The 26,705-nt window shown below is 35.2% G+C and overlaps 1 protein-coding gene across 2 annotated transcripts in view; it reads left to right on the top strand.

Moving 5' to 3' along the window:
- Positions 1-1,862: 1,862 nt before the first annotated feature.
- LOC148300703 (proteasome activator complex subunit 4-like) overlaps positions 1,863-26,705 on the top strand; it is a 37,242-nt gene continuing 12,399 nt past the window's right edge. Inside the window, exons 1-16 of one of the 2 annotated variants that reach the window (XM_088274407.1) lie at positions 1,863-2,292; positions 5,389-5,529; positions 6,270-6,371; positions 9,963-10,088; positions 10,217-10,261; positions 12,104-12,317; positions 12,755-12,908; positions 13,671-13,848; positions 14,328-15,752; positions 16,288-16,465; positions 17,255-17,506; positions 18,901-19,157; positions 19,859-20,104; positions 22,736-22,983; positions 24,099-24,226; positions 25,253-25,435. In XM_088274407.1, coding sequence (XP_088130533.1) covers positions 2,066-2,292; positions 5,389-5,529; positions 6,270-6,371; positions 9,963-10,088; positions 10,217-10,261; positions 12,104-12,317; positions 12,755-12,908; positions 13,671-13,848; positions 14,328-15,752; positions 16,288-16,465; positions 17,255-17,506; positions 18,901-19,157; positions 19,859-20,104; positions 22,736-22,983; positions 24,099-24,226; positions 25,253-25,435 — 4,104 coding nt within the window. In that variant the 5' untranslated portion in view covers positions 1,863-2,065. The remainder of the gene's footprint in view (positions 2,293-5,388; positions 5,530-6,269; positions 6,372-9,962; positions 10,089-10,216; positions 10,262-12,103; positions 12,318-12,754; positions 12,909-13,670; positions 13,849-14,327; positions 15,753-16,287; positions 16,466-17,254; positions 17,507-18,900; positions 19,158-19,858; positions 20,105-22,735; positions 22,984-24,098; positions 24,227-25,252; positions 25,436-26,705) is intronic. The other variant, XM_088274408.1, reaches the window with a different exon arrangement.

The raw sequence follows: 26,705 nt of genomic DNA, 5'->3' as shown, positions 1-26,705 counted from the left end.
GGGGGACACATGTAGAAGAGATGTAAGTATTGAAAAGTCTACTGACATATTGACAATGTAGGTTTGGAAGTGTATTGGAAACAGCAAGCACGCAGTATTGCGAGTTGGGCTTGAGTAACATTCTGATAGAAGTTATTCGATATTCTGGTGTGTTTAATCGTTCATGTCTACCTAAAAATAGGCGTGCCTATGAAATTTAAGGATGTGCCTATGCATATGTTGGATGTTAAAAAAATATTCAGAATATTATGTTATTGATGTGGTGATTATTTAAATTAATTTAGAAAATCTGTGATAATTTTTTTAAAATTGAAATGATGAGATGATTGATTGATTTATCAATATTGTAATGATTTATGATTAATAGGAGGGGGGGTCATTGACATTTTTCCAATGAGAACTTTGTTATATGTATGAATGAATTCCTTGATAATATTTAAATTGATTGGTGATTTTACTACTCTTAACATAATTTTGTTATTTATTTTAGGACGCTATTATTAATATTTTTTGCTGTTTCTCATGTCACACATATTTTTTTATTTCCTTAATTTTTTACTTTTTTATGTATATTTTATATATATATTTTTTACTTTTCTTTTCTGCCTATTTTCCTATTTTCTAATTTTTACATTTACTATATTGTATTATAATGTATACTCACGCACAGATTATGCCTATGAGAGATTATTTGTTTATGTTGTTTATAATATTTTTATTCATTTAAAAAATATATAAAATTAACAAAAAAATTTGAAAAATTTAACAAAAAGAAAAAAAAAAATGAAATAATATCTTTGAGGTTTAAAATAATCAAAACTGAAATTCAATTTCCGAAAATGTGTGAACTTTTAAGAGAATAAATGCACTTTCGCATATCAATATTGCATAACAATTAGTTTTCTGAATGACTCGTAAAAATTAATTCCGTGGAATTGTTTGCATTTTTCCTCACAAGATGGCGCTACGTGTCAAAATTTGACGTTTCAAGGTATTTTAGAGTAAGGTAAAAATTGGTCTGCTGATTGTTACGTTAAAAAACTTTCGTCTTTAGCGCATACGTCATAGTTGTAAAATGAAGTGTACAGATTTTCACGATTATTCGATTTAAATAAAAATTGATAACTCAAAACAAACCATTTTTGTAAAACTCTACCTCGAGGGACCTATTCATTTTACTGAAAACGTGGAAAATTTTATGAAATATTTTGTGAATATATGAGTTACAATTTGTTTTTTCTTCTGTAAAATCACCATCTTTAAAGTTTAAACAGCTTTTCATGTCATCGGCCAGCAGCAGCAAAGGCACGATCGCCAAATTTAGTGCATTGATTGGGAGCTTCTATTACAATTTTATCCAAAGAGATGTAGTAGCTCATTAAGCTTATTCGTCTGAGAAAAGTGTAATTTGTGCGAACTCAAAACCTCTATCATAGGGGTCTACGCGATACTGGGTGCAAATACGTTGAAAGGGAAATCGTTTAAAGGTTTTTAGTCTTTGTTTTGGTATTTTATGTCACTCCCCAAACTCCCTTATTAAAAGTATAATTGAATACAGTAAACCCCCCCCTTAACGTTCAAATAGGTACCGTGTTATCGGAAGATACGTTATAGGATATTATTACAAATATATATATTTTTACATTTTAACTAGCGGGAAGACTGAAATTAGTAATTTAAATAAAAATACAATTTAAAAACATCAACGCTTATGACGTTCCGTCCGATAACGTAGTTCTCAACGTTATAAGGGGGTTTACTGTACATCCTAAGAAACGTCATAAAAATAGTGCCAATAGATGTCATCAATGCATGACATGCGCATGGCCATACCAGATATACTTTTACCTTTTATTACACTTGTTTCGCAGTAAATTTTTTTAATAGCGTTTGTTTCGTAGTTTAAAAATGTCGTCTGCGTGACTTGTGCATTGTAGAAACATCGGATGATGACAGTCGGTGACTTGTTTAGTACGTTAATTAATTCAATCGGTTTTAATTATTTACGTGTGTGAAGTGTTCTTCGATAACTGTTAAGTGTAACTGTGTCCAAAACATTTTCACGATGGAAGAAAAAGATTTTCACAAATTTTCCGCGTCCGAAGAAAGAATAAAACGTTTGGGTTTTAAACCACAAAGGGAATTGGTTTACAATCATTTACTACCTTATGCCGATGAATTGGACGATGAATCGACATTATTGTTTTCTGAAATAAAAACATATTTGGGGAAAAGTGTCTTGCTTAAGGAGATGAGACCAGGTTGCGGGATGTGGACCTCCAGACTGATGAAGTAATTTAAACCACCCTTTTCTACGTTTTATTACATTTATTTCTGATATGATAACGCATAAATACGTCATTATCCATGTAAATCTACCTACACAATTTACGTGGACTTTGTGCAAATAATCGTCCATTTACTACCATATTGTCGCTTTATATATTTATTATGCTCCGTTTCATCGACGACAAACGATCGTTTTGGAATATTAAATCGCAAGCGAAGTGAATTTGCCATTAATAATAAATAATAAAATTCCATTAAAATAATTTCGTTTTGAAATATCATAGTTAGCCATCATTTTTGCTGTCATTGCATCATTGCACTTTGTATTTTTTTTAAATGGCTATTTAAAAATCAAACTTTGTAGCTTTTGCATTAAATTGGGTCATGGTGATGGTTACATTTGGGTTATTTTATTTATGAACAGTAAAAAATGCATTGTCACTGCGGAAGGATATTTATTTACTTAACATTTTTGAACGCTATATATTTTTTTGGCTGAAAGGTGAGGTGGTAACAATGCTGACTCCAGGTTCCAACCAACTGGTTATACGCAGGGCCGTTCAAAGTTGCCCTAGAGCAGTGTTTTCCAACGTGGGGCGCATACAATTTGAATGTCTTGGGGGGGCAACGCGCAAATCGTTGGTATTTGTTACATTGTTGTTGAAAAACACATTTTCTAAAAAAACATATATTGCAACTCTGACTTTTTGAAAAAATGATGGCATCACATTTATATTCGTTTTATTTGTACTCTTCCATATTATTTTTAGTGACAGATAGCAATACTACCTCAACGTAAAAAAAACTTGCGATTATAGTTGGGGTACTTTGCATGTGTGTGATTAACGCGTTCATTCGCTTTTAAGTTTATTAACTTATTTTAATTATAGTTCATTACCACATACAAAAATGAATAGTAAGAATATGAAAAAAAATTGTCAGGATTCAGAAGATTAGTCTCATTTTGGTTTCTCCAGCCAAACCCAAGGATTGCACTAATTTTCTTTAGAGTTGTAATGTAACGTAATTATAAATATTATTTATTCATAAAAATTAAATAAAAATAGTATCAATTGCATGTATGTATTTTTTATTTGAAGTGATTCAATTTTTTTTAGACTTTATTAGGTAAATAAAAAATTAATAGGGGGGGCGTAGAGATTTTTGACTTGTTAAAGTAGGGTATTGTATAAATAAGGTCGGGAAACACTGCCCTAGAGGGCAAACCTAGGAGTAACAGTCGGCATCGGCTGACTGTTATATTCCATACTTGATTAATCCTATATGAACCGTATGGAGCCCGCAAACTGCTTCCGAACTCTTCTGTCAGCAGCCAGCTCCCAAGGAGTCAGGTCCGCGTCCTGAAGTTCAGACAAGAACTCCTGACATTTTGTCAGCAGTAGAGGTCCTGGGCGGCGGGACCTGATGCCTTGTAAAATAGGCAAGCTTGATGGCGGCTCTCAGGAGGCATGCCAAGTGCCTAACCTAAGGGCCAAGGGACTTGCCAGATTAATAGCCTTTTCTTGAAGACAGTTGTGACCATGGGTCGCATTCTTCATAGTGTAAAACTACCGCATGCCTATATTATTCGTAGATATCAAATAAATGTACCTACAAAGTACATATATATTTTGTCTGTGTTTTTTTTTTACATTCGACGACAATATTCCAACGTGTGGGATAGAAAATATTTCCTTGTGTATTGACTTCTTTATCCCGTATTCATAGTTTATTTCAATAGATCATTTTTTTAATTAATGTTTTACTTAGTAAATACCACTATTTCTTAAAATGTACCGTGACACGTGTTTCGATACATTCCGCATCATTTTCAAACACCGTAAACAGTGTTTGAAAATGATGCGGAATGCATCGAAACACGAGTCACGGTACATTTTAAGAAATAGTGGTATTAACTAAGTAAAACTTTAGTTGAAAATGGATAGATTTTACCACAAAGTGAGTGCCGAATCAATTAATGAAATCAATAGATCCTTCTAAGAGGGTTTCACTGTATTGTTATTTTATTTATTATTTATTTATTGACTTGGCGTTTAATTTGTAGAACTCCATTTTAATTTATGTATTAATTTTAAATCAAACACAGATTTTTTGAGTCTACTAAGTTGTATTTTATTAACAAAAAACACATAAAAAATTATATTGTGACAATTGTTTCGCCTTGTTAGGGCATTATCAAACGAATGCGAATTCGTTTGATAATGCCCTAACAAGGCGAAACAATTGTCACAATATAATTTTTTATGTGTTTTTTGTTAATAAAATACAACTTAGTAGACTCAAAAAATCTGTGTTTGATTTAAAATTAATACATAAATTTTATTTATTGTTTCGGCATTCACTTTAGCTACAGATGCTTCAATTTCCGGGTTTGAATTTAAACACGTAGACAAGCGTCTGTAGCCTCCGAAACTAGTTGTTAAACAAAATATATATAATACTCAAGTGGTAATAAACCAATGTCTTTATTTACAAGTTAAATGTTGCTATATTACATAAATTATCTTCTTCTCCATCTAATTCCTCATTACTGAGGGTTGTAACCCTTGTGCAAGCAATGACTCTTCTCCAGTTATGCCTTAACTGCGTTGCACGTAGCGCTCCAACCAGCGAGGTGCCTGTTGCTACCTTAACTTGATCGGTCCATCGTGTGGGGATCTTCCTCTCCCTCGCTTCCCCTCCAGGGTATTGATCACAACCAGGCCATCCTCATTGCCACGCGCAATGTGTCCAAAGAACAGGAGAATCCGTCATGTACAGACATTGGCCATTACACTCGGATGGCTTGACTCTGGCCAATATACATTATATGCACCTAGATAGATGGATCGGCCATGTGATGCGTCAGGAAGGTCTCTTGCATGCCATAATGGAGGGTATGACCGAGGGGACAAACTCTAGGGGCCGCCGAGGAGGATCATATGCAGATTTCAAAAGAGCCGCACAAGGCAGGGAAGAATGGAAGAGAAGAACAGAGGAAATTGCTGCAAACCAATCCCAGGATTGAAACCAGAGAGAGAGAGATAGAAATGACCCTGATAGGATTCTGTAATTTTCAATACATAACTATTTTTTTAGGTACATAAAGCTGTACGGATTGAAATTTTCAAAGGAGGACCATATAAAATTAATCTACTTGGTTTATGAGCTCATTACCATTCCTGATTTGGAGCCGACGAAATTGCACAAATTTTGTACGCTTATGATTTTGCTAACAAAGTAAGTATTTTAATTATTGATAATCACTTTCCCATTCATCAAGACGATAGCATTGAAATAGATTCAAGCTGTTAAATATGAATTAATCTCTGGTATAATTAGTCTTTGTGTCTATGGGCTACTTGCCAGCAAAATTTTGAGTGAAAATCCATTCGAAGAATGAGACATTTTATTTACCTCATATTTTTATGACAAAATTTATGTTCAAGTAGTTTCAAAGTATTTTAAACTAACCGAACCATAAAATATTATTTTGCAACAAAAAAACATTATTTGCTTAAATTACACCGAATTTAAATATAGTTTTTTTTGTTGTTGTTGTAAACATGAACACATATTTGATATTAACACATTTCGGACGGGTGTTTTTACGCCTGCGGACCCGAATGAACTGAAAAAGTACTTTATGGAAAGATATTTTTGGTAGTGTTTAGTTTTTTTAATTTTTTTAAACATCTTACCTTATGTTTTTATTATTTTTTATATGCCTAATTATAATCTTTTATTGGTTTATATTTTACATTTTGCCCTGTATTTTCTTATTTGTGTTTCAGTCTTGTTAACCTTAATCCCATGTCCCAAAATGAGTAATGTAAATTACTCATCGGGAATATTATATGTGTAATATGTTTAAATATATAAATAAATCTTTTAATTCTAGTTTTACATGTATCAGGTATGTGCATGTGTAGAGAGATGAATGCCATCACAAATTTATTTATTGTAATTTTTTTTTTCAGAAAAAAGCACTTACTATCACCGAAAGACGTAACCATACCATGGAGGCCATTATATAATATAGCCACAAGGATATTTTCCAAATCTTCAATTTACCATTTTTCGTAAGTAGACAACATCCTTTTCAAAATCAGCAACATGTAAATAATTTCTTGAATGTTTTCCGCAGATACTTTGAGGCACATTTTATAAACTTTATAAAATGAATTAACTTTGTTTTCACCGCTTTTTTTACTAATACAATTTAACCTGCCGGTTTTTACAGAGTGTGTGGAAGTTTTTGGTGAGAGTATTTTAATGTTTTTGAATTAAAATAAACCCTGATGATGACAAAGTTTTTGTTAAAACCGGTAAGTTAAATTGTATTAATAAAAAAAGTGGTGAAAACAAAGTTAATTAATGTTATAAAACATGTAAATAAGTTTATTTTTACTTTTATTAATGTTGATTAAGGGTTTTATGAATTTAAAAAAATGCTTATGGCATGGCGACATTTACATACTGATATTTTTTCTATATCAGTTATCATATACAGTGGAACCTTTCATAATGAGTATAATTCATTCCAGAATCTTAATTGTTAAAGGAAACATTTTTTGTTTTGATTGGCGCGGCTCACAAGTTAATGTCGTGAAATAGGGGCTCGACCTCTCTGTAACTCATTATGCGAAATGTCGCTCATTAAGGCAGCAACTTTTTGACAGTTTTCTTTCGTTATGTGAATTACACGTTATGAGAGGTTCCACTGTAATGTTTTTTTTTAATTATTGGCTTTTTATGAAACAGCCTACGAGGAACTACCTGACAATCAAATTAAATTTCATTAATTGATTCGGCAGTCACTTTGTGGTCAAATCTATCCATTTTTAATTAATGTTTTACTTAGTAAATACCACTATTTCTTAAAATCTACTGTGACACGTGTTTCGATGCATTCCGCATTATTTTCGATGTTTGAAAATGATGCGGAATGCATCGTAACACGTGTCGCAGTAGATTTTAAGAAATAGTGGTATTTACTTAGTAAAACATTAATTAAAAATTAAATTTCATTATTTTCCGCAATTTCGTCAGTTTCCTGCGGTTTGCTTAACCTTTTTACACGTGATATGTGTTTTTATTGGTTTCCATTACTTGACAGACTCTTTCAAATTTCACATTTGCTGACATTAAAAGATTGCATTTGCATGATTTATTGTTGAATTACCTAGAATTCTGAGCATTGGAGTTTTCGACCCTTTTATTTTTGATGATATCATAGTTTGAGTCATAATTAAGTACAAATAAATAAAAACAAGTCAGCTGTATAATATGATATTATGTAATAACAAGTCTACAGTAAATTTATTATATTGTGAAAGAATATTATTGTGTACTTCAGTATCCATAAATTAGACGACTTTATAACTGAAAATATATGTTGAAAGTTCACTTTTTGCGAAATTTAATCAGTTATATTTCTTTATGAAAAAAAATTAAAATCAAAATATTCAGTTATGTTATGATTTATTGAGATTTCTTAATTTGATGAAGTGTAATGTAATTTATTGATGCACATTAAAAAATAACTGGTTTATTCTGGGAATAAATAAAACTTTGTAGAAAAAAAAATTAATATGAACTCGCTAAGGACGGGTGTTTTTTACAACTGGGAATGCTGGCGATGGGATTTGATAATTATGTACATATAGTTAAGACCTTAACAAAGAGATTGGTATCTTATATTCATAAAAAAAACATTAAATATTTAATTTCTTCTTTTCTGATTTTGAAATGAGGCCGGCGCAGAAGGTAAAAATACCCTTCCCGTCCTTAAGCATCAATCGACCAAACGGCTAGAAATACCTTTCCCGTCCTTAGTGTGTTGAAAAAAAATTTCCAGTCAATTTATATTTCAGTAAATTGGTATTAAAAAAATTACATGCATTTGATAAGCTTTGCTTTATTTAAGAAAATTATGCAGTAATTAAAATAACAATTTTTTGTTTCTTTTTTACATATTTAATACATACTAATGGAACAACGCTTTGTATATTTTTATGCACAGTTACAAAATAAAACGATCTTTTTTACTTTCTACGCAGATGCACAAATATATATCGTCAATCAATAAAAATACCGCTCAAACCTTAACCTTTTAACTGCGTCAACTTTGTTCCTGAGAGACGCCTGTATGTGGCGGTATTTAGCTGTTTTTAAAATGATTACTTTTATCATGTATTTAGTTAAGAAACGATTTATTTTCCTAAACAAAAACGTTCAATGGGATTCATTGTGCCTTTTTGGTACTCTATAATACACTTGTGTCACATTATTCTTGAAATATATCATAATATAAACAAATAAGATCGTAACATAAATAAATCAAAGCACGCATCGTGTGTCACTCTTACCCACTGGCGATGCGTAGCGTCGAGAGTGAGACAGATATGGGGCATGATTATGGCGCGGACTAATTACCGACTGCAAGAAAAATCAGGGATCTGTTATTTTATTTATCCTTGCGATGTTACAAATTATTAGTCATATATTTCAACAGATGTCATAAGGCCAAGGATTGACGTATTATTTTATCCAAAGTTCCACACCATGAAAAAATTCCTCCAAGTTGAACTGAGGTTCGAAACTTGGACCTAAGTGAAAACACAAACGGTTATGTCAGCCGCGTGTGGGGAATGTTTTGTAAAAACACAAACGGTTATGCGAGCCGCGTGGATAGAGTTAATTATTGAGAATAAATAATGTAACTTATTATTTATAAATGAAATGCAGGGCTCTAGGTATTATATAATTTTTGACTGGATACTACCTTTAACTCGCATATAGACTCCATCACACCCATTTTGTATAAAATTGTTTGTTTTATTCTTTTTCTTCTGTAAGTGTCATGTCAGGTCCCCTGACATTGATTATCACTTGAGAGTTATTGTCCTTCTCTTGGGCAGCTCTAAACGGCGCCTCGGTAGTTCTTAGAATTGGCCAAGCATTAAAAGCGCCAAGCTAGGACACAAAATGCTGAACCCTCTTATAGTGGAACGGAAGGTCTGCTGATGACAGTCAACAGTCGGGCTTCTCCTGAGGAGTTTTACGTGGTTTTCTCCCAGCAATGAGCAAATGCTGAGAGAAATAGATATCAATAATGTTTCTTTTAATATATTTAAAAGAAATATTGTTGATGTCTATTTGACCAGTTGATAAAGAAAATTTCTATATAGTTATACTTTTATGACAGTTTATTTGTTTTTTTTTTTAAATATTTTTAGATTACTTAGGTGGAAACTTTTAATTAGAATTGTTATTTTTTTTAAATAATTTATTATAATATGTTATTTTTGTGAAATATTCTGTTGGTTTTCCAATAAAAAAAAAGGTTCCTGACTTCCATATTCTTCTTCATCTTTGATAAGATGTCAAAAAATAATGTGACTATAAACTGTTTATTTCAAAACTACTGTTTTTAACTTGCGGCTTTGCCTTTGCACATTAGCTCAGTGGAATACCCTTAAAACTGGCTTTGTGCAAATGGTGCCTAAATCTAGGCACTTCTGTCCTTAGCACTTTTGGGTGTAGATAAAAGAGATAATCGTCTACCTAGCGTTTCGTCCTGATTTTCCCTTTGCAAAGATTCGTAAGGTTGAGCCGTATTGTTTGCTTGTTGACAACGTATAAAAATTAGGATGTTTAATGTTGTGTAGGGGTAAACGTCGTGACTCTGATGATGAAGAGACAGACTCTGAAACTACACTACCGATCCACCAATTGTTGGAGAGTCTGGGGATCGAGGTGCCGTTCCAACTAGCCGAGTATGCCACCGAGAATGAGTAATAACATCACTTTGTTTATCGGGAGGTGGTTTGGGGTCTATGTCGCTTTTGGGTGTGGACAAAAGGTTGTTGTGTAATTTCGCTGGAAGCGTACTCGGCAATTAATTTATTTGATGTCTTTCCAGATCGCTCGAGGCCACCTATGATCTCCTGATATTCTGTCTCAAGCCGTAAGTATATTATGTATTTGTTTGCTTCAAAATGTATCAAACGTTTGGCCACCTATGATTTGATATTCTGTCTCAAGCCATAGGTATATTATGTATTTCATTGCTTCAAAATGTATCAAACGTTTGGCCACCTATGTTTTGATATTCTGTATCAAGCCATAAGTATATTATGTATTTGTTTGCTTTAAAATGTAACGTTTGGCCACCTACGATCTCCTGATATTCTGTCTCAAGCCATAAGTATACCATGTATTTGTTTGCTTCAAAAAGTATTAAACGTTTCACGGCGAAACATCTTAGACATGCAGCTGTCAAGTAATACACCGCCCGTCATGTTGCATTACATATGCTGCGGACATTTTATTATTATTTTATTAAGGAAGAACCAACAAAGTCTCTATTTTAGAGGATTGTATGCACTTGGAGCGCATTCCGCCAAGCGTTTCTTTAATTTTGGGAATATGTGATAATCACTAGAGGCTAGGTCCGGACTATAGGGTGGGTGGCACTGCCATACTGATGATGAAGTCAAAGAAGAGGTTATTCAATTTCTTAGAGGAATGGCGGCAGAATTTTATGAATTGGGAAAACAAAAGTTGAAGCATTTTGACAGAAACAGCAATTATGTAGAAAAATAAAGTCAATTTTAAGCTTTAAAATGATGTATAAATGTAAAATGCCAAGGTAAAGAATAAAGCTGTATATGTATTTAGAAAAAAAAAGGATCCTTATTTTATGAATGACCCTCGTAATTTATACACAAAAAGACAAACAAGTTTAGTTTGGGCATTAAATTTAATTGTTCACATATTTAAAAAAAGAGATCTGTTCTTGTAACGGTGTTATTGAACTCTCTCTCATCATTTCAAATTTAGAGTAAATACATATGTACAATTGGCAATTTTCCAAATAAAGGCGTTCTTTTGTGACAGAAAAAGTAAATATTTTTTCAAGCGGTTGTTCACAATATCTATCTTGTCATGGAAAAGTTTTTGCACACAAATTTTGAATGTTTCTGTTTTTGCCGGTTGGCTTTTAGTAGTAAATACTGATAGTATTTTATAGGTATGCTTCTTTGACACCTATCTGCTAAACAGCAAAGCAAACGTGACAAGAAATTAGACGTTTTACACGGGTTTTTTGTACATGAAGTTAAAGCTTACCAAAATGGACAAAAATGCTCTTCTTTTTGTCACCAGCCCCTCGGAGAATGCAGATGATAACGTCCAACCAAAATTGTTACTCAATGATTGTTTGTCGTTGTTCACACATTTATATAACATAGGGTTGTTATATTTAATTTTTCCGCCTCCGCCTTTGTCCGCCTCCATGGTGTAATGGTCAGCGTGTTTAGCTACCGTGCTGGAGGTCCCGGGTTCGATTCCCAGGGGGGGAGGTGAAAATAAATATTAGTGATTTAACACTGTAATATTTATTTAATTACCCTGGACTGGTTCCTGAAGCGCAAGAGTGATCACCTTGGCTTCATGTAAGTAATGATCAATATAACACTGCGTCAATTTGATGCAGTGCCCTATGCACCATTAGGTGCGTTATAAATAAATAAAAAATTAATTAATATTAGACTTAAAAATTATATAGATAAATAAGATCACACGCGAAATGCAACTTTGAATCAAAATTCAAATCAATCGTTGAATAACTTAAGATTTAAGATTTTGAAAAAACGTTTTATTTATGTACATTAGTTTTTAGTATATCTATGAAGTTTGTAAATAAATAAAAAAAAACTTCAGACACAGTCTTAAATACTTCAATTTATCAATAATAATCAAAGCACCAATTTTGCGTGGATACCACCAATAATTTTTTTTGTTTTAGATATTTTCCACTGTCGGCAACTCAAGAGATATTGGATGAATTGATGCCCAGGTTCACTCCGTGGAATGGAACAAACGAGGAGACAATCCAAGACCTGCTGGTGTACCTGCCGACTTCACACCCCCCTGAAGATATGGACTATGGATTCAGGCTGTGGATGGATGATCTGATGGACATTTGGAATGTCTGTAACAATGGACCAGCATGGGAATCGGTAATATAATTATAATTTAATTTAATTTATATTTGAAGCACTAACTTTGTGATTTTCCATTTTATAATGAAAATGTAACTTTGTTTTAAAATCACTATAAATATTTTATTATAACTTAAATATAATGTCTACCGGTTTCGAAGCTAACCGCTTCTTTATCAAGACTGATTAATACTAAAACACTATCTACTAAACAATATTCCAAATAATTCCAAAATCGAGTATTTCAAATACTTGAATGTGGGCAGGTTTGAGGAGATGCATGAATGTGGAAGAGATAAAGATTGTTTGCATAGACATATTGGTGTGGCGTTCTATATCCTCTGCCTACCCTTGCGGCATGATGGTTGGTTAGTTATTTAAAATTTTATATCACCACTATGTTTTCTTTACTGTTTCTTCCTTGCTGTTTTACGGGAAAATATACATTATTCCAGGAAATTATGGTGCTGATGGCAAACATGGCATATGCTTCCATTGGCTATGTCGATTGGGAACCCCATATTCCCGTGATGTTCACCAGATTCCTGAGATCTTTCAACTTGCCCGTGTTTTACAAACAGTCTGAGAACAACCCGCAGCCGAATATTGGTAAGATATTTTTTTAACTTCTAAAATATTTATCTAAATGTAAAACTAAGAGTGGCAAGTAGATGAAATGTAAATATAAAAAATAAGTACACCCGTAAGATTCCAAAATGATTTTATGATAGCAAAACGGAACACCGATAAATTCCAACAAAATTACAAATATTTGGGAATCAAATTAATAGCCTCACTGCGGATTAGAGATATTCAAATATTAATTATTATAAAAAGATATTTAAGATATTACAAAACATAGTAAATTCCAAAAAAATAAATGCACATTATATATATCGTAGTCATACAGGAGAAAGTGACCAAGTGCATTGTTTTACAAAAACGTGATCATTGACTATTTGATATCTTACTAGCTTAATATTGCCCTGAAAAATCTCAAAGGGTTTTAAACTTGGAAGCATAATATATTGACTTGTTTAAAATGACTAACTGCATTGGTGTTTATTTTATTGGCAAGCAAAAGTCAGTTAAATGGGCCTCCTGAACATTTTACGTTTTGGTAGTTGGTCACTTTCTCCTGTACGACTACGGTATATAAGATATTAGAAAAAAAAACAACATAATCCTCAATTCTTCTTTTTCTTCTGCTTGGTGTAGGCCTTGTGGCCTGTTTTTAAGAGGGATTAGCTTCCTGCGATGTCGATTTCCAGTATATTTTTTATCGCAGTCTCTACAAGAAATTTCATACGCACCTGAGTAATTTCATATGAGTAATTTTTACCCGAATTTTACTGAATATTTTTCTTTCAGACATCTGTGGTATGGCTCTGTGGATTGTGTCTGTACTCGGCCCAAACAGCTCTGCCCAGAAGTACCTGGATAATTTTATGACAACCGTTGTGACTTATCTGCACAGCGCTAACACGGGCCGTTGGTCCATCAAACTGAGAGAATTAGTGCGGAAGCTTCCGGATCATTTCGTGCAAAGGTGAATCTCTCAACAAATTATATTATTATTTTTTGAAAATCAACACAGATGAAGAAAAATATGTATGTCTGGATTTATATTCATATAATATGTTCAGATTTGTGAACAATCATTTGGGCACACTCAAAAATGTTGTATGAAATTATCAATTTAAACTAGTAGTGCTTCTGTTCTTAGCTTAAAATTATTATTAATTTTTTTTACAATTTGTACTGAACTTTCGTTCAATTTTTGTATGCAAAAAATATAACAACTTCATGCCGTTTTAAAGTTGTTTGAAAAGTATATTTAACAAATATAAATTATTTATCTCAAGGCAATCACAGTATAGATTGGATTAAATCAACACTTTTTCATTTTCACAACATGCACCATTCAACTAAAAAATAGAGATTTTTATGTTTATTTTTCTTCTTCATATTTATGTTCTACGATTTTGTCCAAAGTTTCTTCGTTAACTTGGCTATTTCTTGTTCTAGGGTTCACAGAGAACGCACAACATACAAGGTGACCTGGGAAACTAAAGTGCCCGAATCACACCATCTGACCGACGCCGATATCACGGCCTTCGTGGAATGCATGTTGAATGTCGCCCTCCAGGCCGTGTTCAGCCGGGCCGGAGTCAACGAAGCCTGTTGCGCCCTGCAGCAGCTGGCCGTGCTGAGGCCTTCTCTCGTGGTCGGCCCGACTATAGAGAAGATGTGGAATACTCTAGACTCGCTGACCGAGCCCCACAAGCTGACCTGCGCGATGCAGTGCGTCGTAGCGGTCGCTCGCCCGCTAGTGAGCGGATTCACCAACGGATACCCGGAAGGGCCCACTCATGTCATTCCGCTGCTGCTGTCTTCTCTACCCGGATTAGACCCCAACGACTTCAAGAAGACGATCGTCACCCTTCATTTTTTATCCGTGTTTTGTACTTTAATCCCGCTCGTTGATTGCAGCGGCGCGTCCGAGTATTGGAAAGACTTGACGGAAGAAGAACACACCGTCTGCGAGGCCACTGCCCAAATAGAAGATTTCGTGTTGCAATATTTCGAGAGAGTTTTCGCTCTCGTGGAATCCAGCTCGATGGAGAGCACCAGAATGGAACAAAAGGACACCGATTCGAGAAAAAACAAACTCGAGTCTACCAGCGAAGGCGCTTTGGCGTCGGCTTCCGTTACAATTCTGATGCAGACGTCCACGAACATTTTCAAAATGGCTCTGAAAAAGTTTTTTTCATTCGTGACGCAGAGAATTTTAGAAATAAACGTGGCCGGAGTGACCGCGGCATCTTTGGGAAGAGCATTCGCCAGAGTCAACGCCAGGGAGACGTATAAAATATTCATCCCGTATCTGTGCGATACGATCACAGATTTACTGGGCGAGGGGGACGAGGTGATCAATGGGGAAACCCTAGACAACGATCTGCTCTTTAATTTGTTACTCTTGTCTCATATGGTGGAGCGGAACGGCGAAGAACTACTCGTTTACATTCCGAGTCTTCTGGCGGTGTTGGATAAGACTCTCAACATTGCCTGCAAAGAGGGGTATATTCTGGCCACCAACACTCTGAACTACATCCTCTCGTCCATGTGCAACATCTACCCGCAGGAGTTCAGGAGCAGTACGGAGGATTACGACAGCGGCGTGAAGAACTTCCTCGCTGTCCGGGAATGGGGCAAGCCGGGAAAGTTGCTCAAGTGCAACATCAAGTGGCACGTGCCCAGCAAGGAGGAGATTGAATGCGTTCAAAGCATCGTCAACAGATACATGCCTAGAGAGCTGCAAAGGTTGAGGGACCATATGGACGGGACACGTTTGATGACCCGAGAAGAGATGCACCGATCTCTCAACACGGTCAAGGCCCTCTTCTCGGCGAACCCTGTTTTGCCACCTCTTGAAGATGAGCGGCTTGTGGTGTAAGCGATTTGTATTTTACTTATTGTAATCAAAATATGTGTATATTTCTTCTTCTAACCTTTATACATATAATATAACACCCAATGGTGCATGATATCAGATAACATAAAACAAATATATAAACTGTTTAGCTTCAAATCAAACCCTTACCCGCACCCCAATGGTGCATAGGGCACTGCATCATATAAACGCAGTGTTATCTTGATCGTTGACACATGAAGGAAAGGTGATCAGCCCCCCACTTCGGTACCAGTCCAGGGTAATATTGAATAAATATTTGAGTGAAAATATCACCTTTATTTATTTGACCCCCCCCCTGGGAATCGAACCCGGGACCTCCAGAACGGTAGCCGAAAGTGCTGACCTTTACACTACGGAGGCGGACAAACTGTTTAGCTTAGTGGATAGAAAACCTGATCAAAAATTGGAGTCCTGAAACGGCCAGTTATAATTTAATTGTATTGATTTATATTGGCATAAAGATATTCTCTTAGGTTATATAATACACATTCTTTGATGGTTGATATATTTCAGAATGGATTCCAAGTTACCAGCCTTCAACTTTAAAATAACCACCGGTATCCACGGTAGCGTGACAATGCCGGACGGGAGTAACGTGAGGAAGGCAGTGGCGAGCGTGATTCACGAGTTGCAGAAACAACTATTAGATTCCAATGAAGATGATACCAAGAATCTATGTTCTATTATTGCAGTAAGAGATACTCTATTTTATCATAATGCTTTATGCCAGAGATGGCGAACCTTTTTGAGTCTAAGTGCCAAAAAAAAATAAAATTAGTATGTCGCGTGCCTCATGCCATGGAAAAAAAATGCATCAAATGTTTGTGTTACTTCAGATTTTTTGATAAACAAAGCATTCATACATGGATAAAAAATTAACTACAGTAGAATCACGATATAACAAAATCCATAGGACCAAAAAATATTTTTTCGTAATAACAAATTTCCACATATAACGAAATAAATTTTAAAAATCATACTAGGTATATATATATATATACAACATTTTGAGTGTGTCCAAATACTTGTTTACAAAATCTGTGTTGTCTCCAAATACAGGAGTTATTTTCATATTATTTTTTGACATCTCATCAAAGATGAAGAAGAATATGGAAGTCTGGGCATTTACGGGGCTGACGACCGTTATGACGATCGTCAGCCCCGTAAATATCACTTAAACCAGTCTATGGGCTGGTTTGAGTGATCACTTTACACACGTGTAACGTTCACTAATTGTTGTCAATAATGGGTAGAATAGGTGAACGTTACACGTGTGTATAGTGATCACTTAAACCAGCCTATGACGGTCGTCAGCCCCGTAAATGCCCAGACTTCCATATTTTTCTTCATCTTTGATGAGATGCCAAAAAAAAAAAATAGGTTTGTATATGTTACGCGCCGTCGCAATGTTGCGTTTCACCAGATTGTCGCGCACACAAACTTCTCGTTGAATCAGTTGTGAGCATATTTTTGTTTCCAGATTTGGGACCAGATCGTCGCGCACACCAACTTCTCCTCGTCGCAGTTTGAGGCGCACCTGAAGGCCTTTGCGGCGGTGAAGCGCACGCTGGAGGACCGGCTGGCGGGGCGCCCGGCGCACCCGCGCGCGCTGCTCGCGGACCGCGCGCTGCTGCAGCAGGAGTTCCGCGCGCAGACCGGCGGCAGCCTCACGCGGGCCCACGCCGACGTCATGCGCGACCTGGTCACTCTGTCCACCAGCATATACAGCGCCGTGAGTGAATAATTAAATTTTTTATTTTTTTTTTAAAAAGAAATATTCATGTTTTTATTATTTACACAGATATTTCAAATCTAAAAGTCATAATCATTTTATTCCATTCAAGAATTTTTTATTTGAAATCTAGAATTTATCTGAGAAATATTTGTGTTTTTATTATTTACACAAATATAATTTATTATTAGATTAAAACCAATATTTTTAGCTTTTTCCACTTTTTTTTATTTGACCAGCGACCGGGTTTCGTCGTTACCGACATCATCAGACTGGTCTCCAGCCTGATGATGTTGGTAACTACGAAACCCGGTCGCTGGTCAAATAAAAAAAGTGGAAAAAGCTAAAAATATTGGTTTTAATCTAATAATAAATTAAAAATGCAATTCCATCACGAAGTGTCAGTGGATAATATAAAAAAAAAAAAAATTACACAAATATTTCAATTTCATACTATTTCTGTGGACCTAAGACGCTCATTATTACAAATATGAAGGTATCAAATTGTGGTAGAGTGGGTTCGAACCGAGAAACTCTGACTTAAGAGTCCGCGACACTAACCACGGGACTTTAACCCGACACACTAATGTACTGATCATACAAAAATTACACAGCATAACAAGCAGGGTACCAAAAGACTCCAGTTCATCTTCTCTGTCCTCCTCACTCCTGGATATATGTCTCTTCCTCATCTGTTCCTGTTGCTGCTTGCAGCCAGTTTCTTACCCCCACAGTAACTATGTAGTCAGATCATCTCTTTTGGGGTCTTCTGACATCTCTTTTGTTTCCTAAGGTCTTCTTCGTAAAATTCTCGGGGTCTATCTTGTGGGGTCCTGTCTTGGAATATGTCCTGCCCATTGCCATTTCAGTTTTGCCACGTGATCCATGATATCCTATACTTAGGTTCTTTTCCTGGTCTCCATCTTAACCTTCCAAGGTCTCCATCTTAACGCACTTCGGGCGGGTGTTTTTTAATGCCAGGATCGCTGGCGATGGGATTTGATAATATGTACATATAGTTAAGACCTTAACTAAGAGATTCGTACATCAAACATATTCATATAAAAACATTATTATGTAATTCCTTCAGTTTTAACGTTGAAATGAGGCCGTTACAGAAGATAAAAACACCCTTCCCGTCCTTAAGCATCAATCAACCGAACGGGTAGAAAAACCTCTCCAGTCCATAGTGTGTTAAAAAAATCATATAATTTTTTTACCCAGTTCATATTTGTACTGAAATGTGTTAGTCTCCTGTGATGTTGATTCCCAGCTGTCAATCTATCTTTTTGGTGGTCTGCCCGTGAGTCGTCTACCTTGGGGTTGGCCGTGCAGTGCAATGTGCATGTGCATAATTGTTAGCATTAGAGAATTGATCGCAATGTCTGTCTCAGGTGAGGATCCGAGCGCAGGCCCGCCTGAACTGGATGATATCACACTTCACATACTCGTACGTGTGCATCGTGCCCCAGCTGGCGGAATGCCTGGCGGCCGATCCCGTGGCCGAGCACGACAAGCTCAAGGGGGCGCTCTACTGCCTGCTGGGGCCCAAGCAGACCCCCCTGGTCACGCGGCACGACTGGACCGTGCCCGCCGCGCTCTGGCCAGCCATAGTCAACTCCAAGCCCAGCGAGAAGAAGAGCGTCATCAGGTAATAACCCAGCGAGAAACAGAGCGCCATCGGGTAAAAACCGCTTCTTGGGAAACTGCAAACCCAGTGAGAAACTGAGCGTCATCGGGTAAAAACCACTTTTTGGGAAATACAAACTCAGCAAGAAACTGAGTGTCATCGGGTAAAAACTGCTCATCGGGAAACTGCAAACCCAGTGAGGAACTGCGCGTCATCGGGTAAAAACCACATCTTGAGATACTGCAAACCCAGCGAGAAGAACAGCGTCATCGGTTAAAAACCACCTGGAAAACTTGTCCTTAGCATAACTGATATTAGTGCACCATTCATTCTGTTCCCTGCATTAACTCTCTTTAATATATCGTTGTCAATCTTTCCATCTCTAGGAAAAAATGCTTTTCCATTTATTAGTATTTTACATCCAGAACTACATTAATCTCTTTCGAAAACCATGACTTTGGATTTGTAAACATTTATCAGCCATTCACTTTCCTTGCACACATTATGCATCTTTTTCACCAACGCTTGCAAGTCTCTGCTATCGGCAAGAAGCCCAGAAATGGCAAAAGACATTAAAATTGATAATTTTAGCTCCAATATTAAAATATTACTATGTAATATTTGAATCGGCAAAGTTATCTGCCGCACCTGTAGAATCTCATTTTTTAAAAATAAAATTACAAATAAGCAAACAAAAAATAAAAAATCCCCTCAAATTCCAGGCTTTTGGACCGCATCGTCAACTCTGTCGAGTTGCATTTCCCCACAATCACAATATACCCCAAGTGGTCTCAGACCTGCTTGGATAGAGCCAAGGATTTATTGTCCGAAGCCGATTTGAACGATCCGGATTTTACGATGCTGGTTGCGGAAGCGGACGAGACCTTGAAGAAGATCGGAGAAGAAAATGCCGACTTGTATAAAAATCTGGTGGACGCCTTGGTTGAAGGTGCCGGGTCTACCCTATTGTGAGTTGAAATTTTGTCATTGTTATTAATGCTGTAAACGGAGAATAAATATAGAACACATATAGAGAATATTTGGGACCAAATTCTTTGAAATTTCAATTTACACAATCATTAAAAATAACAAGAGTATGTATTCAAAGAGTAACAAATATTATATCTAGTATCCAAGAGTATTCTTGCTTATTTTCAATGTTGATGTTCGATTTTGCCGATTATTTTTTGCTAATGTACACGCATTCAATTTTAGTTTCTAATGTGGATGTTAATTTTGAATAAATAAATTAGATTGAACAAAGTTATGACATAATGTATCGCGCACTCCTTTCAAGAACGTCATAAATCAAAATACTTGATTTTTCAGAACGTTTTTAAAGTTTAAAAATATAATACAATGTATTAAAAATAAATATCAAACCACTTTTTGAACTTTTTACTGTGCAACAGATTTTTTTAGATAAAATCTGAAGGTTTTTTCTACATTTGAAAAATATTTAGTATTTAAAAAAAAAAAAAATAAACAATACATTTTATTCAAAATGCAAAAACAACACTTTCTGCCCTGTAGCGGGTAAATATTAAGTTTAAAATATGCCTCTTTTGCTGGGATATAGTACATTTTCTGGGCATTCCGAAAACACGCACAACTGAAAATTGTCAATTTTAGATTTATGACGTTCTTGAAAGGAGTGAGCGATATGTTTGAAGCAATGAGTTTGTGATTTTTCATTTTGTAATTAAAATATAACTTTGTTTTAAAATCACTATAAAAAATATTTATATTGATTTTTAAACAAAGTTATATTTTAATTATAAAAATTATCACAAATCACAATGGCCAGCAATATGAAAGAATGAACTTGCGTTTTTCCCTGAATGTTTGTCAAATTCAAACTCAAATCTCAAAGATGTTCACTTATTTATTATATTCTCGCATGCATCATAGATCCACGTGTAAAGGATTTTATTTACCTACTAGTTTGTCATTATGGTTGTCATATTATGTTAATAATGTTTATCAATATGTTCCTCTCCGTAGTGTATTGATCAGCACGTTTTCAAATTAATAAAATTCGTTTTAAAATGCCATAACAAGGCGAAACAATTGTAACAAAATTTATTTTTATGTGCTTTTTAACCTTTTAACCGCGTCAACTTTGTACCTGAGAGACGCCCGTACGCGGCGGTATTTCACCGTTTTTAAAATGATTACTTTTATCATGTATTTAGTTAAGAAACGATTTATTTTCCTGAACAAAAACGTTCCATGGGATTCATTGTGCCTTTTTGGTACTCTATAAAACACTTGTGTCGCATTATTCTTGAAATATATCGTAATATAAACAAATAAGATCGTAACATAAATAAATCAAAGCACGCATCGTGTGTCACTCTTACCCACTGGCGATGCGTAGCGTCGAGAGTGAGATAGATATAGGGCATGATAATGGCGCGGACTAATTACCGACCGCAAGAAAAATCAGGGATCTGTTCTTTTATTTATCCTTGTGATGTTACAAATTATTAGTCAGATATTTCAACAGATGTCATAAGGCCAAGGATTGACGTATTATTTTATCCAAAGTTCCACACCATGAAAAAATCCCTCCAAGTTGAACTGAGGTTCGCAACTTGGAGCAATGTAAGAACACATACGGTTATGTCAGCCGCGTATGGGACATGTTTTATGAAAACACATACGGTTATGCGAGCCGCGTGGATCCGGTTAACAATAAAATACAATTTAGGTTTAAAAAAATCAGTTTTTGATATTAATATTTAAAATATAAATTAAAATGGAGTCCTACAAATTAAAAGCAATATCTATAAATAAGCTATTTTGTATGTTAAAAGCTTAGGTAACTTTGTGGTGGTAATAAAACACTCTCCTTATCATCCATTGTTTACTTTGTGTAATACCGATCAATAAAAACTCACCCATCATAAATAACCAAATAAATTTAATTTTGAGTCCACTTTTAAAAATATTCCCATTGTGATTCGTTTGTCTTCTTTCTCTCTTTCAAAATTTTATTTTTATACAAATCGCTCACTCCATTCAACAACGTCATAAATGTATCAAAAAACTAGATTTTTCAGATCGTTTTTAAAGTTTAAAAATATAACAAAATGTATTAAAATTAAATATCAAGCCACTTATTGAACTTTTTACTGTGCAACAGATCTTTTTAGGTAAAACCTGAATGTTTTTTCTACATTTGAAAAATATTTAGTTTATGTAAAAAAATAATTAAACAATAGCGGGTAAATATTAAGTAAAAAATATGCCGCTTTTGCTGGGATATAGTACATTTTCTGGGCATTCCGAAAACATGCACAACTGAAAATTGACGATTTTTGATGTATGACGTTGTTGAAAGGAGTGAGCGAAATGTCAAATCGTAATAATTTAATTTTAACGACCTGACGATGGATTGATTTTCCGAAACTAGTAGTCACAAATATGTGTTAATAAAAGTGGTATTACACAAAGTAAACAATGGATGATAAGGAGAGTGTTTTCTATACATAAGATATTATTTATTATTTATTAAAGTGATATTTTGCATAAAGTTAGTTTTAATTCTGCGCGAAACGCTTCCAAAGTCAATATGTTATTACTTTTGGTTGCAGGCACTGGCGACATTCGATGATGTGCTTGGCCTTCCTACCGAGCTTGATGCATTTAGACATAAAATATTCGACCAACACCGTCAAGCTCGTGATGCAGAGTCTCATCCACGACTCCATCCTCGTCAGGAAGATGGCCATCAAGCTGATCTCCCCGGTCCTCAAGCAGAGGAAGAAGAAACACAAGAAGGTCGAGGTGGACCCGTACGAAATGGCCGGAGTCGCCAAGCCGGAAGGGAAACCCAAGCCGGGTTTGTCTATTATTACTCTCTCTTATACCCGGAAGTCATCTCTCCTATTAAAGAACATTTTGAGTGTGTCCGAATACAACTAACTAACTATCACGCCGCTTCTCCGCAGGGGTAGGCAGAGAGGATGGAATGCCATACTCTTCTGTCCTGACATAGACTCCTCGCGCTTCCTTGACATCCATACATCTATTCATACATGCCCTCCGATTACGCAAACTTTTGACACCACTAGATTTTAGGTTCTGATTGATCTGATCGTGCCGAGTCTTTTTTGGCCGTCCTCGTTCTATTCTCTCACTTTCGCCACATATATTTTTTTAGTCTTTCTCTCGTTATCCATTCGCTCCACATGAACATACCACCTTAAAGAACTCTTCTTAATCTTTAAAAAAATAATTGTTGCATTTAACAGTATATTATAATTACAAATACATTTTTAAAATTATTTTATTAATCCAAAAAAAAGATCCCACAAAGGCACGGCCTGTGTGTGGGTATACATTTTATTTAGTTATAATAAAGGGCACTAAAAAAAATACAATAGATATCAGAAATATAAATAGATTAAATGTGCTAATATAAACTAAAAATATTTGATTTTAACAGAAAACAAAAAGTTTCTTTTTACAACCAAATTTCTATTCTTTATAAATATATATTTAACTTGTACCGTAGAACTGGGCTACTTGAACTTCGATGTATTACTTGAGCCTAGTACAAAAAAAATATTTAGATCTGTATTTGGTCTACAATAATGAACGTATGGACATGATGCATTGTTTTCCTGACAGGTGACACTTATTGTCACGATACATTCATAATTGTAGACCAAATACAGATTTATTTATTTTTTGTACTGGGCTCAAGTAACACATCAATGTTCAAGTAGCACTGTTCTACGGTACTCTTATTTGTTTCTATAAGTTTGTTCTCATCTAATTGATGAAAAACATTGCAACAATTTGTATTGCGCTGTATTTCATTTCTTGTAATGTGTTTGTCATTGTTTGAGAATCATTAATACATAAATAAATTAATTAATGTACTAAATGAGTTATAAGTTTAAATTATCCCTTGTTCTGCCAAATTTTATTATTATTTTTTCCTTTATACAGGAATCAGACCGGACAATGATTGGTTGCAGTTTGATATTGATAAGCAGTTCACGGAAGAGTCATGGGATAACACACCGTATATTCACCAAGACTGTTACGGATACTATCGCTGGCCCCAACCTTTCAAGGTATCCTTGCATTTTTTTCTTGACCATCATTCATTTATTCATTTATTCATTTATTCATTTATAGTCCTACGTGGTGTAATGGTTAGCGTATTGACTGGTCCTGCGTTTGCGCGGAAATTTTAACTGACCATTAAGGACCGGTCCCGCGTTATCGCGGGTTTATAAGTAGTCAAACTCAATGACATCTATTGAGTAAATGAAGACATTTGTTTATTCGAAAATAAATTCTCGCTTATTAAAAAGGTTCGTGTCATGGCTAAGAGCTGATTTCATGAGCGTTTGTACCTCATTTTTAATATTTTATGACTATGAAATTTTTCGCATCTACCAGTAGAAAATGTAGATGGTTTTGCCTCTCTGTTTATTACATATGAATTTTTGTACAAAATTGCCGATGCGTGCAGTTATAGGCGTATATCTCATACATTTACATGCGGTCATTAAGGTGTTAACTACCATGCCGGAGGTTCTGGGTTCGATTCTCAGGGGGGGGGGGGGGGGGGTGAAAATAAAAATTCGTGATCGTTTGCACTGAAACATTTATTTAATATTACTCTAGACTGGTCCTTGAAGCGCACGAGTGATCGCCTTGCCTTCATGTAAGTAACGATCAAGATAACACTGCGTATATACGATGCAGTGCCCTATGCACCATTGGATGCGAATAAGGGTTAGAAGATCATTAATTTAATCTCTCTCTCTAACCCTTGATCCGCACCCAATGGTGCATGGGGCACTGCATCGTATTGACGCAATGTTATCTTGATCGTTAATTATATGAAGGCGCTTCAGGGACCAGTCCAGAGTAATATAAAATAAATATTAGAGAGTAAATTCGCTAATATTTATTCTCACCCCCCCTGGGAATCGAACCTGGGACCTCCAGCACGGTAGCTAAACACGCTGACCATTACACCACAGAGGCAGACTGACATTTACACATCTCTTTAGATTTGATTGATTCGGGATTTGATTATTCTAAAGAATTTTCGCAAAATTTACAATGTTTGTGATATTTTCTTTCAGATGTATGCGCCGCCCTCCGAGCAGCCGGATTTCGAAGGTCCCGACAGCTCTGAAGAGACTGACAGAGAAATATTTATCTTCTTCAGCAATAAAGACAACGCGGACAAATTAATGAAGTATTTCTCAATGGAAGATAAGAAGGGAAAAGACAAGTTTAACCTGTACAGATATTCAATGTTTAAGGTAATAAGTGTGTCCGAATAGAGTGTCGAAATGGTATGTTCACAAATCTGGACTTCAGATTTGTGAACACACTATTTGGACAGGCCCAAAATGTTATAAACAAATTAACTTTTCTTGAATGTTTTTCGCATATGCTTTGTGGCACATTTTATAAACAACTCCGTTTTAACCACTTTTTTTTATTATTAGTACACTTTAACCTACCGGTTTCGACAAGAATCTTTTCATCATCAGGGTTTATTAAATTCTAAAACATAAAAAACATTAAAATATAATAAACTATTTAATAAAAAGTGGTTAAAACAAAGTTGTTTTATTTTATAAAGTTTAACAAATTGACTGGCCAAATTATAAGTCATAATAAATATTGAAAATGATTTTTCCTAGCGTTTCTCAGGTATGTGAATAAAATCCAGGATTTAGACTTCACATACAAATGAAAGAGTTTCTGCTTAGTAAAAGCTTTCCTCATCCCACCATAAATATCTTAAGTAAACTCTCGCATACTGTATTTCGAATTTGATGAATACAGAATAAAATAACAACTGTGTAATTTTTTCCACGTGAATTTTACTAGACCGGCAAATGGGTTTCGTCGTAATCGACATCATCAGACCACTCTGATGATGTCAGTTACGACGAAACCCGCTTACTGGTCAAATAAAATTCACATGGAAAAAGTTGCATAGTTGTTATTTTATTCAATAAAATGCAGTTCCACCAAGAAATGTCAGTACAAAACTTAAATTTGATTAATATATCTAGAAGTTTCAAGAATTTGAGTAGTGTGGTTGTCAATCACTGGTAGAATTGGTGAATGTTAAACATGCGTGTAAAGTGATCACTTAAACTGGCCTATTTTGGTCGTAAGCCCTGTAAATTCCCAGACTTCCATATTTTTCTTCATCTACAGCAGGGGTTCCCAATCTTTTTCAGCCCGCGGCGCACTTACAAGTTTAGTATTTTGTCACGGCCCCCTACTTTAGTAAGCTACTTGGAAAAGACAATGTGACTGTATATGCATAAACATATATTATAGTCGAAAGAAAGTAGGTACCTACAATAATAGTAGTAGGGTAGAAAGATGCTAGCTCTCAAAAAAGAAATTGTTGCTATATAGGTACCCGAGAATATTTGTGGTTTCGGATAATGATAGAGGATCGACTCACGACGCCCCTCTTTACTTTCTACGGCGCACACTTTGGGAACCCCTGATCTACAGTGAGATAATCTATGGTCAAAATTAATGTAAAATATTTTCATGTTTACA

The sequence above is a fragment of the Brachycentrus maculatus genome, unplaced genomic scaffold, assembly GCF_059751285.1.
Source record: "Brachycentrus maculatus isolate JH-2025_06_01 unplaced genomic scaffold, ASM5975128v1 h1tg000667l, whole genome shotgun sequence".
In the NCBI taxonomy this organism is placed as follows: Eukaryota; Metazoa; Arthropoda; class Insecta; order Trichoptera; family Brachycentridae; genus Brachycentrus; species Brachycentrus maculatus.
The sequence above is the reverse complement of the archived record's forward strand: the minus strand, read 5'-3'. Positions and strand labels throughout refer to the sequence as shown.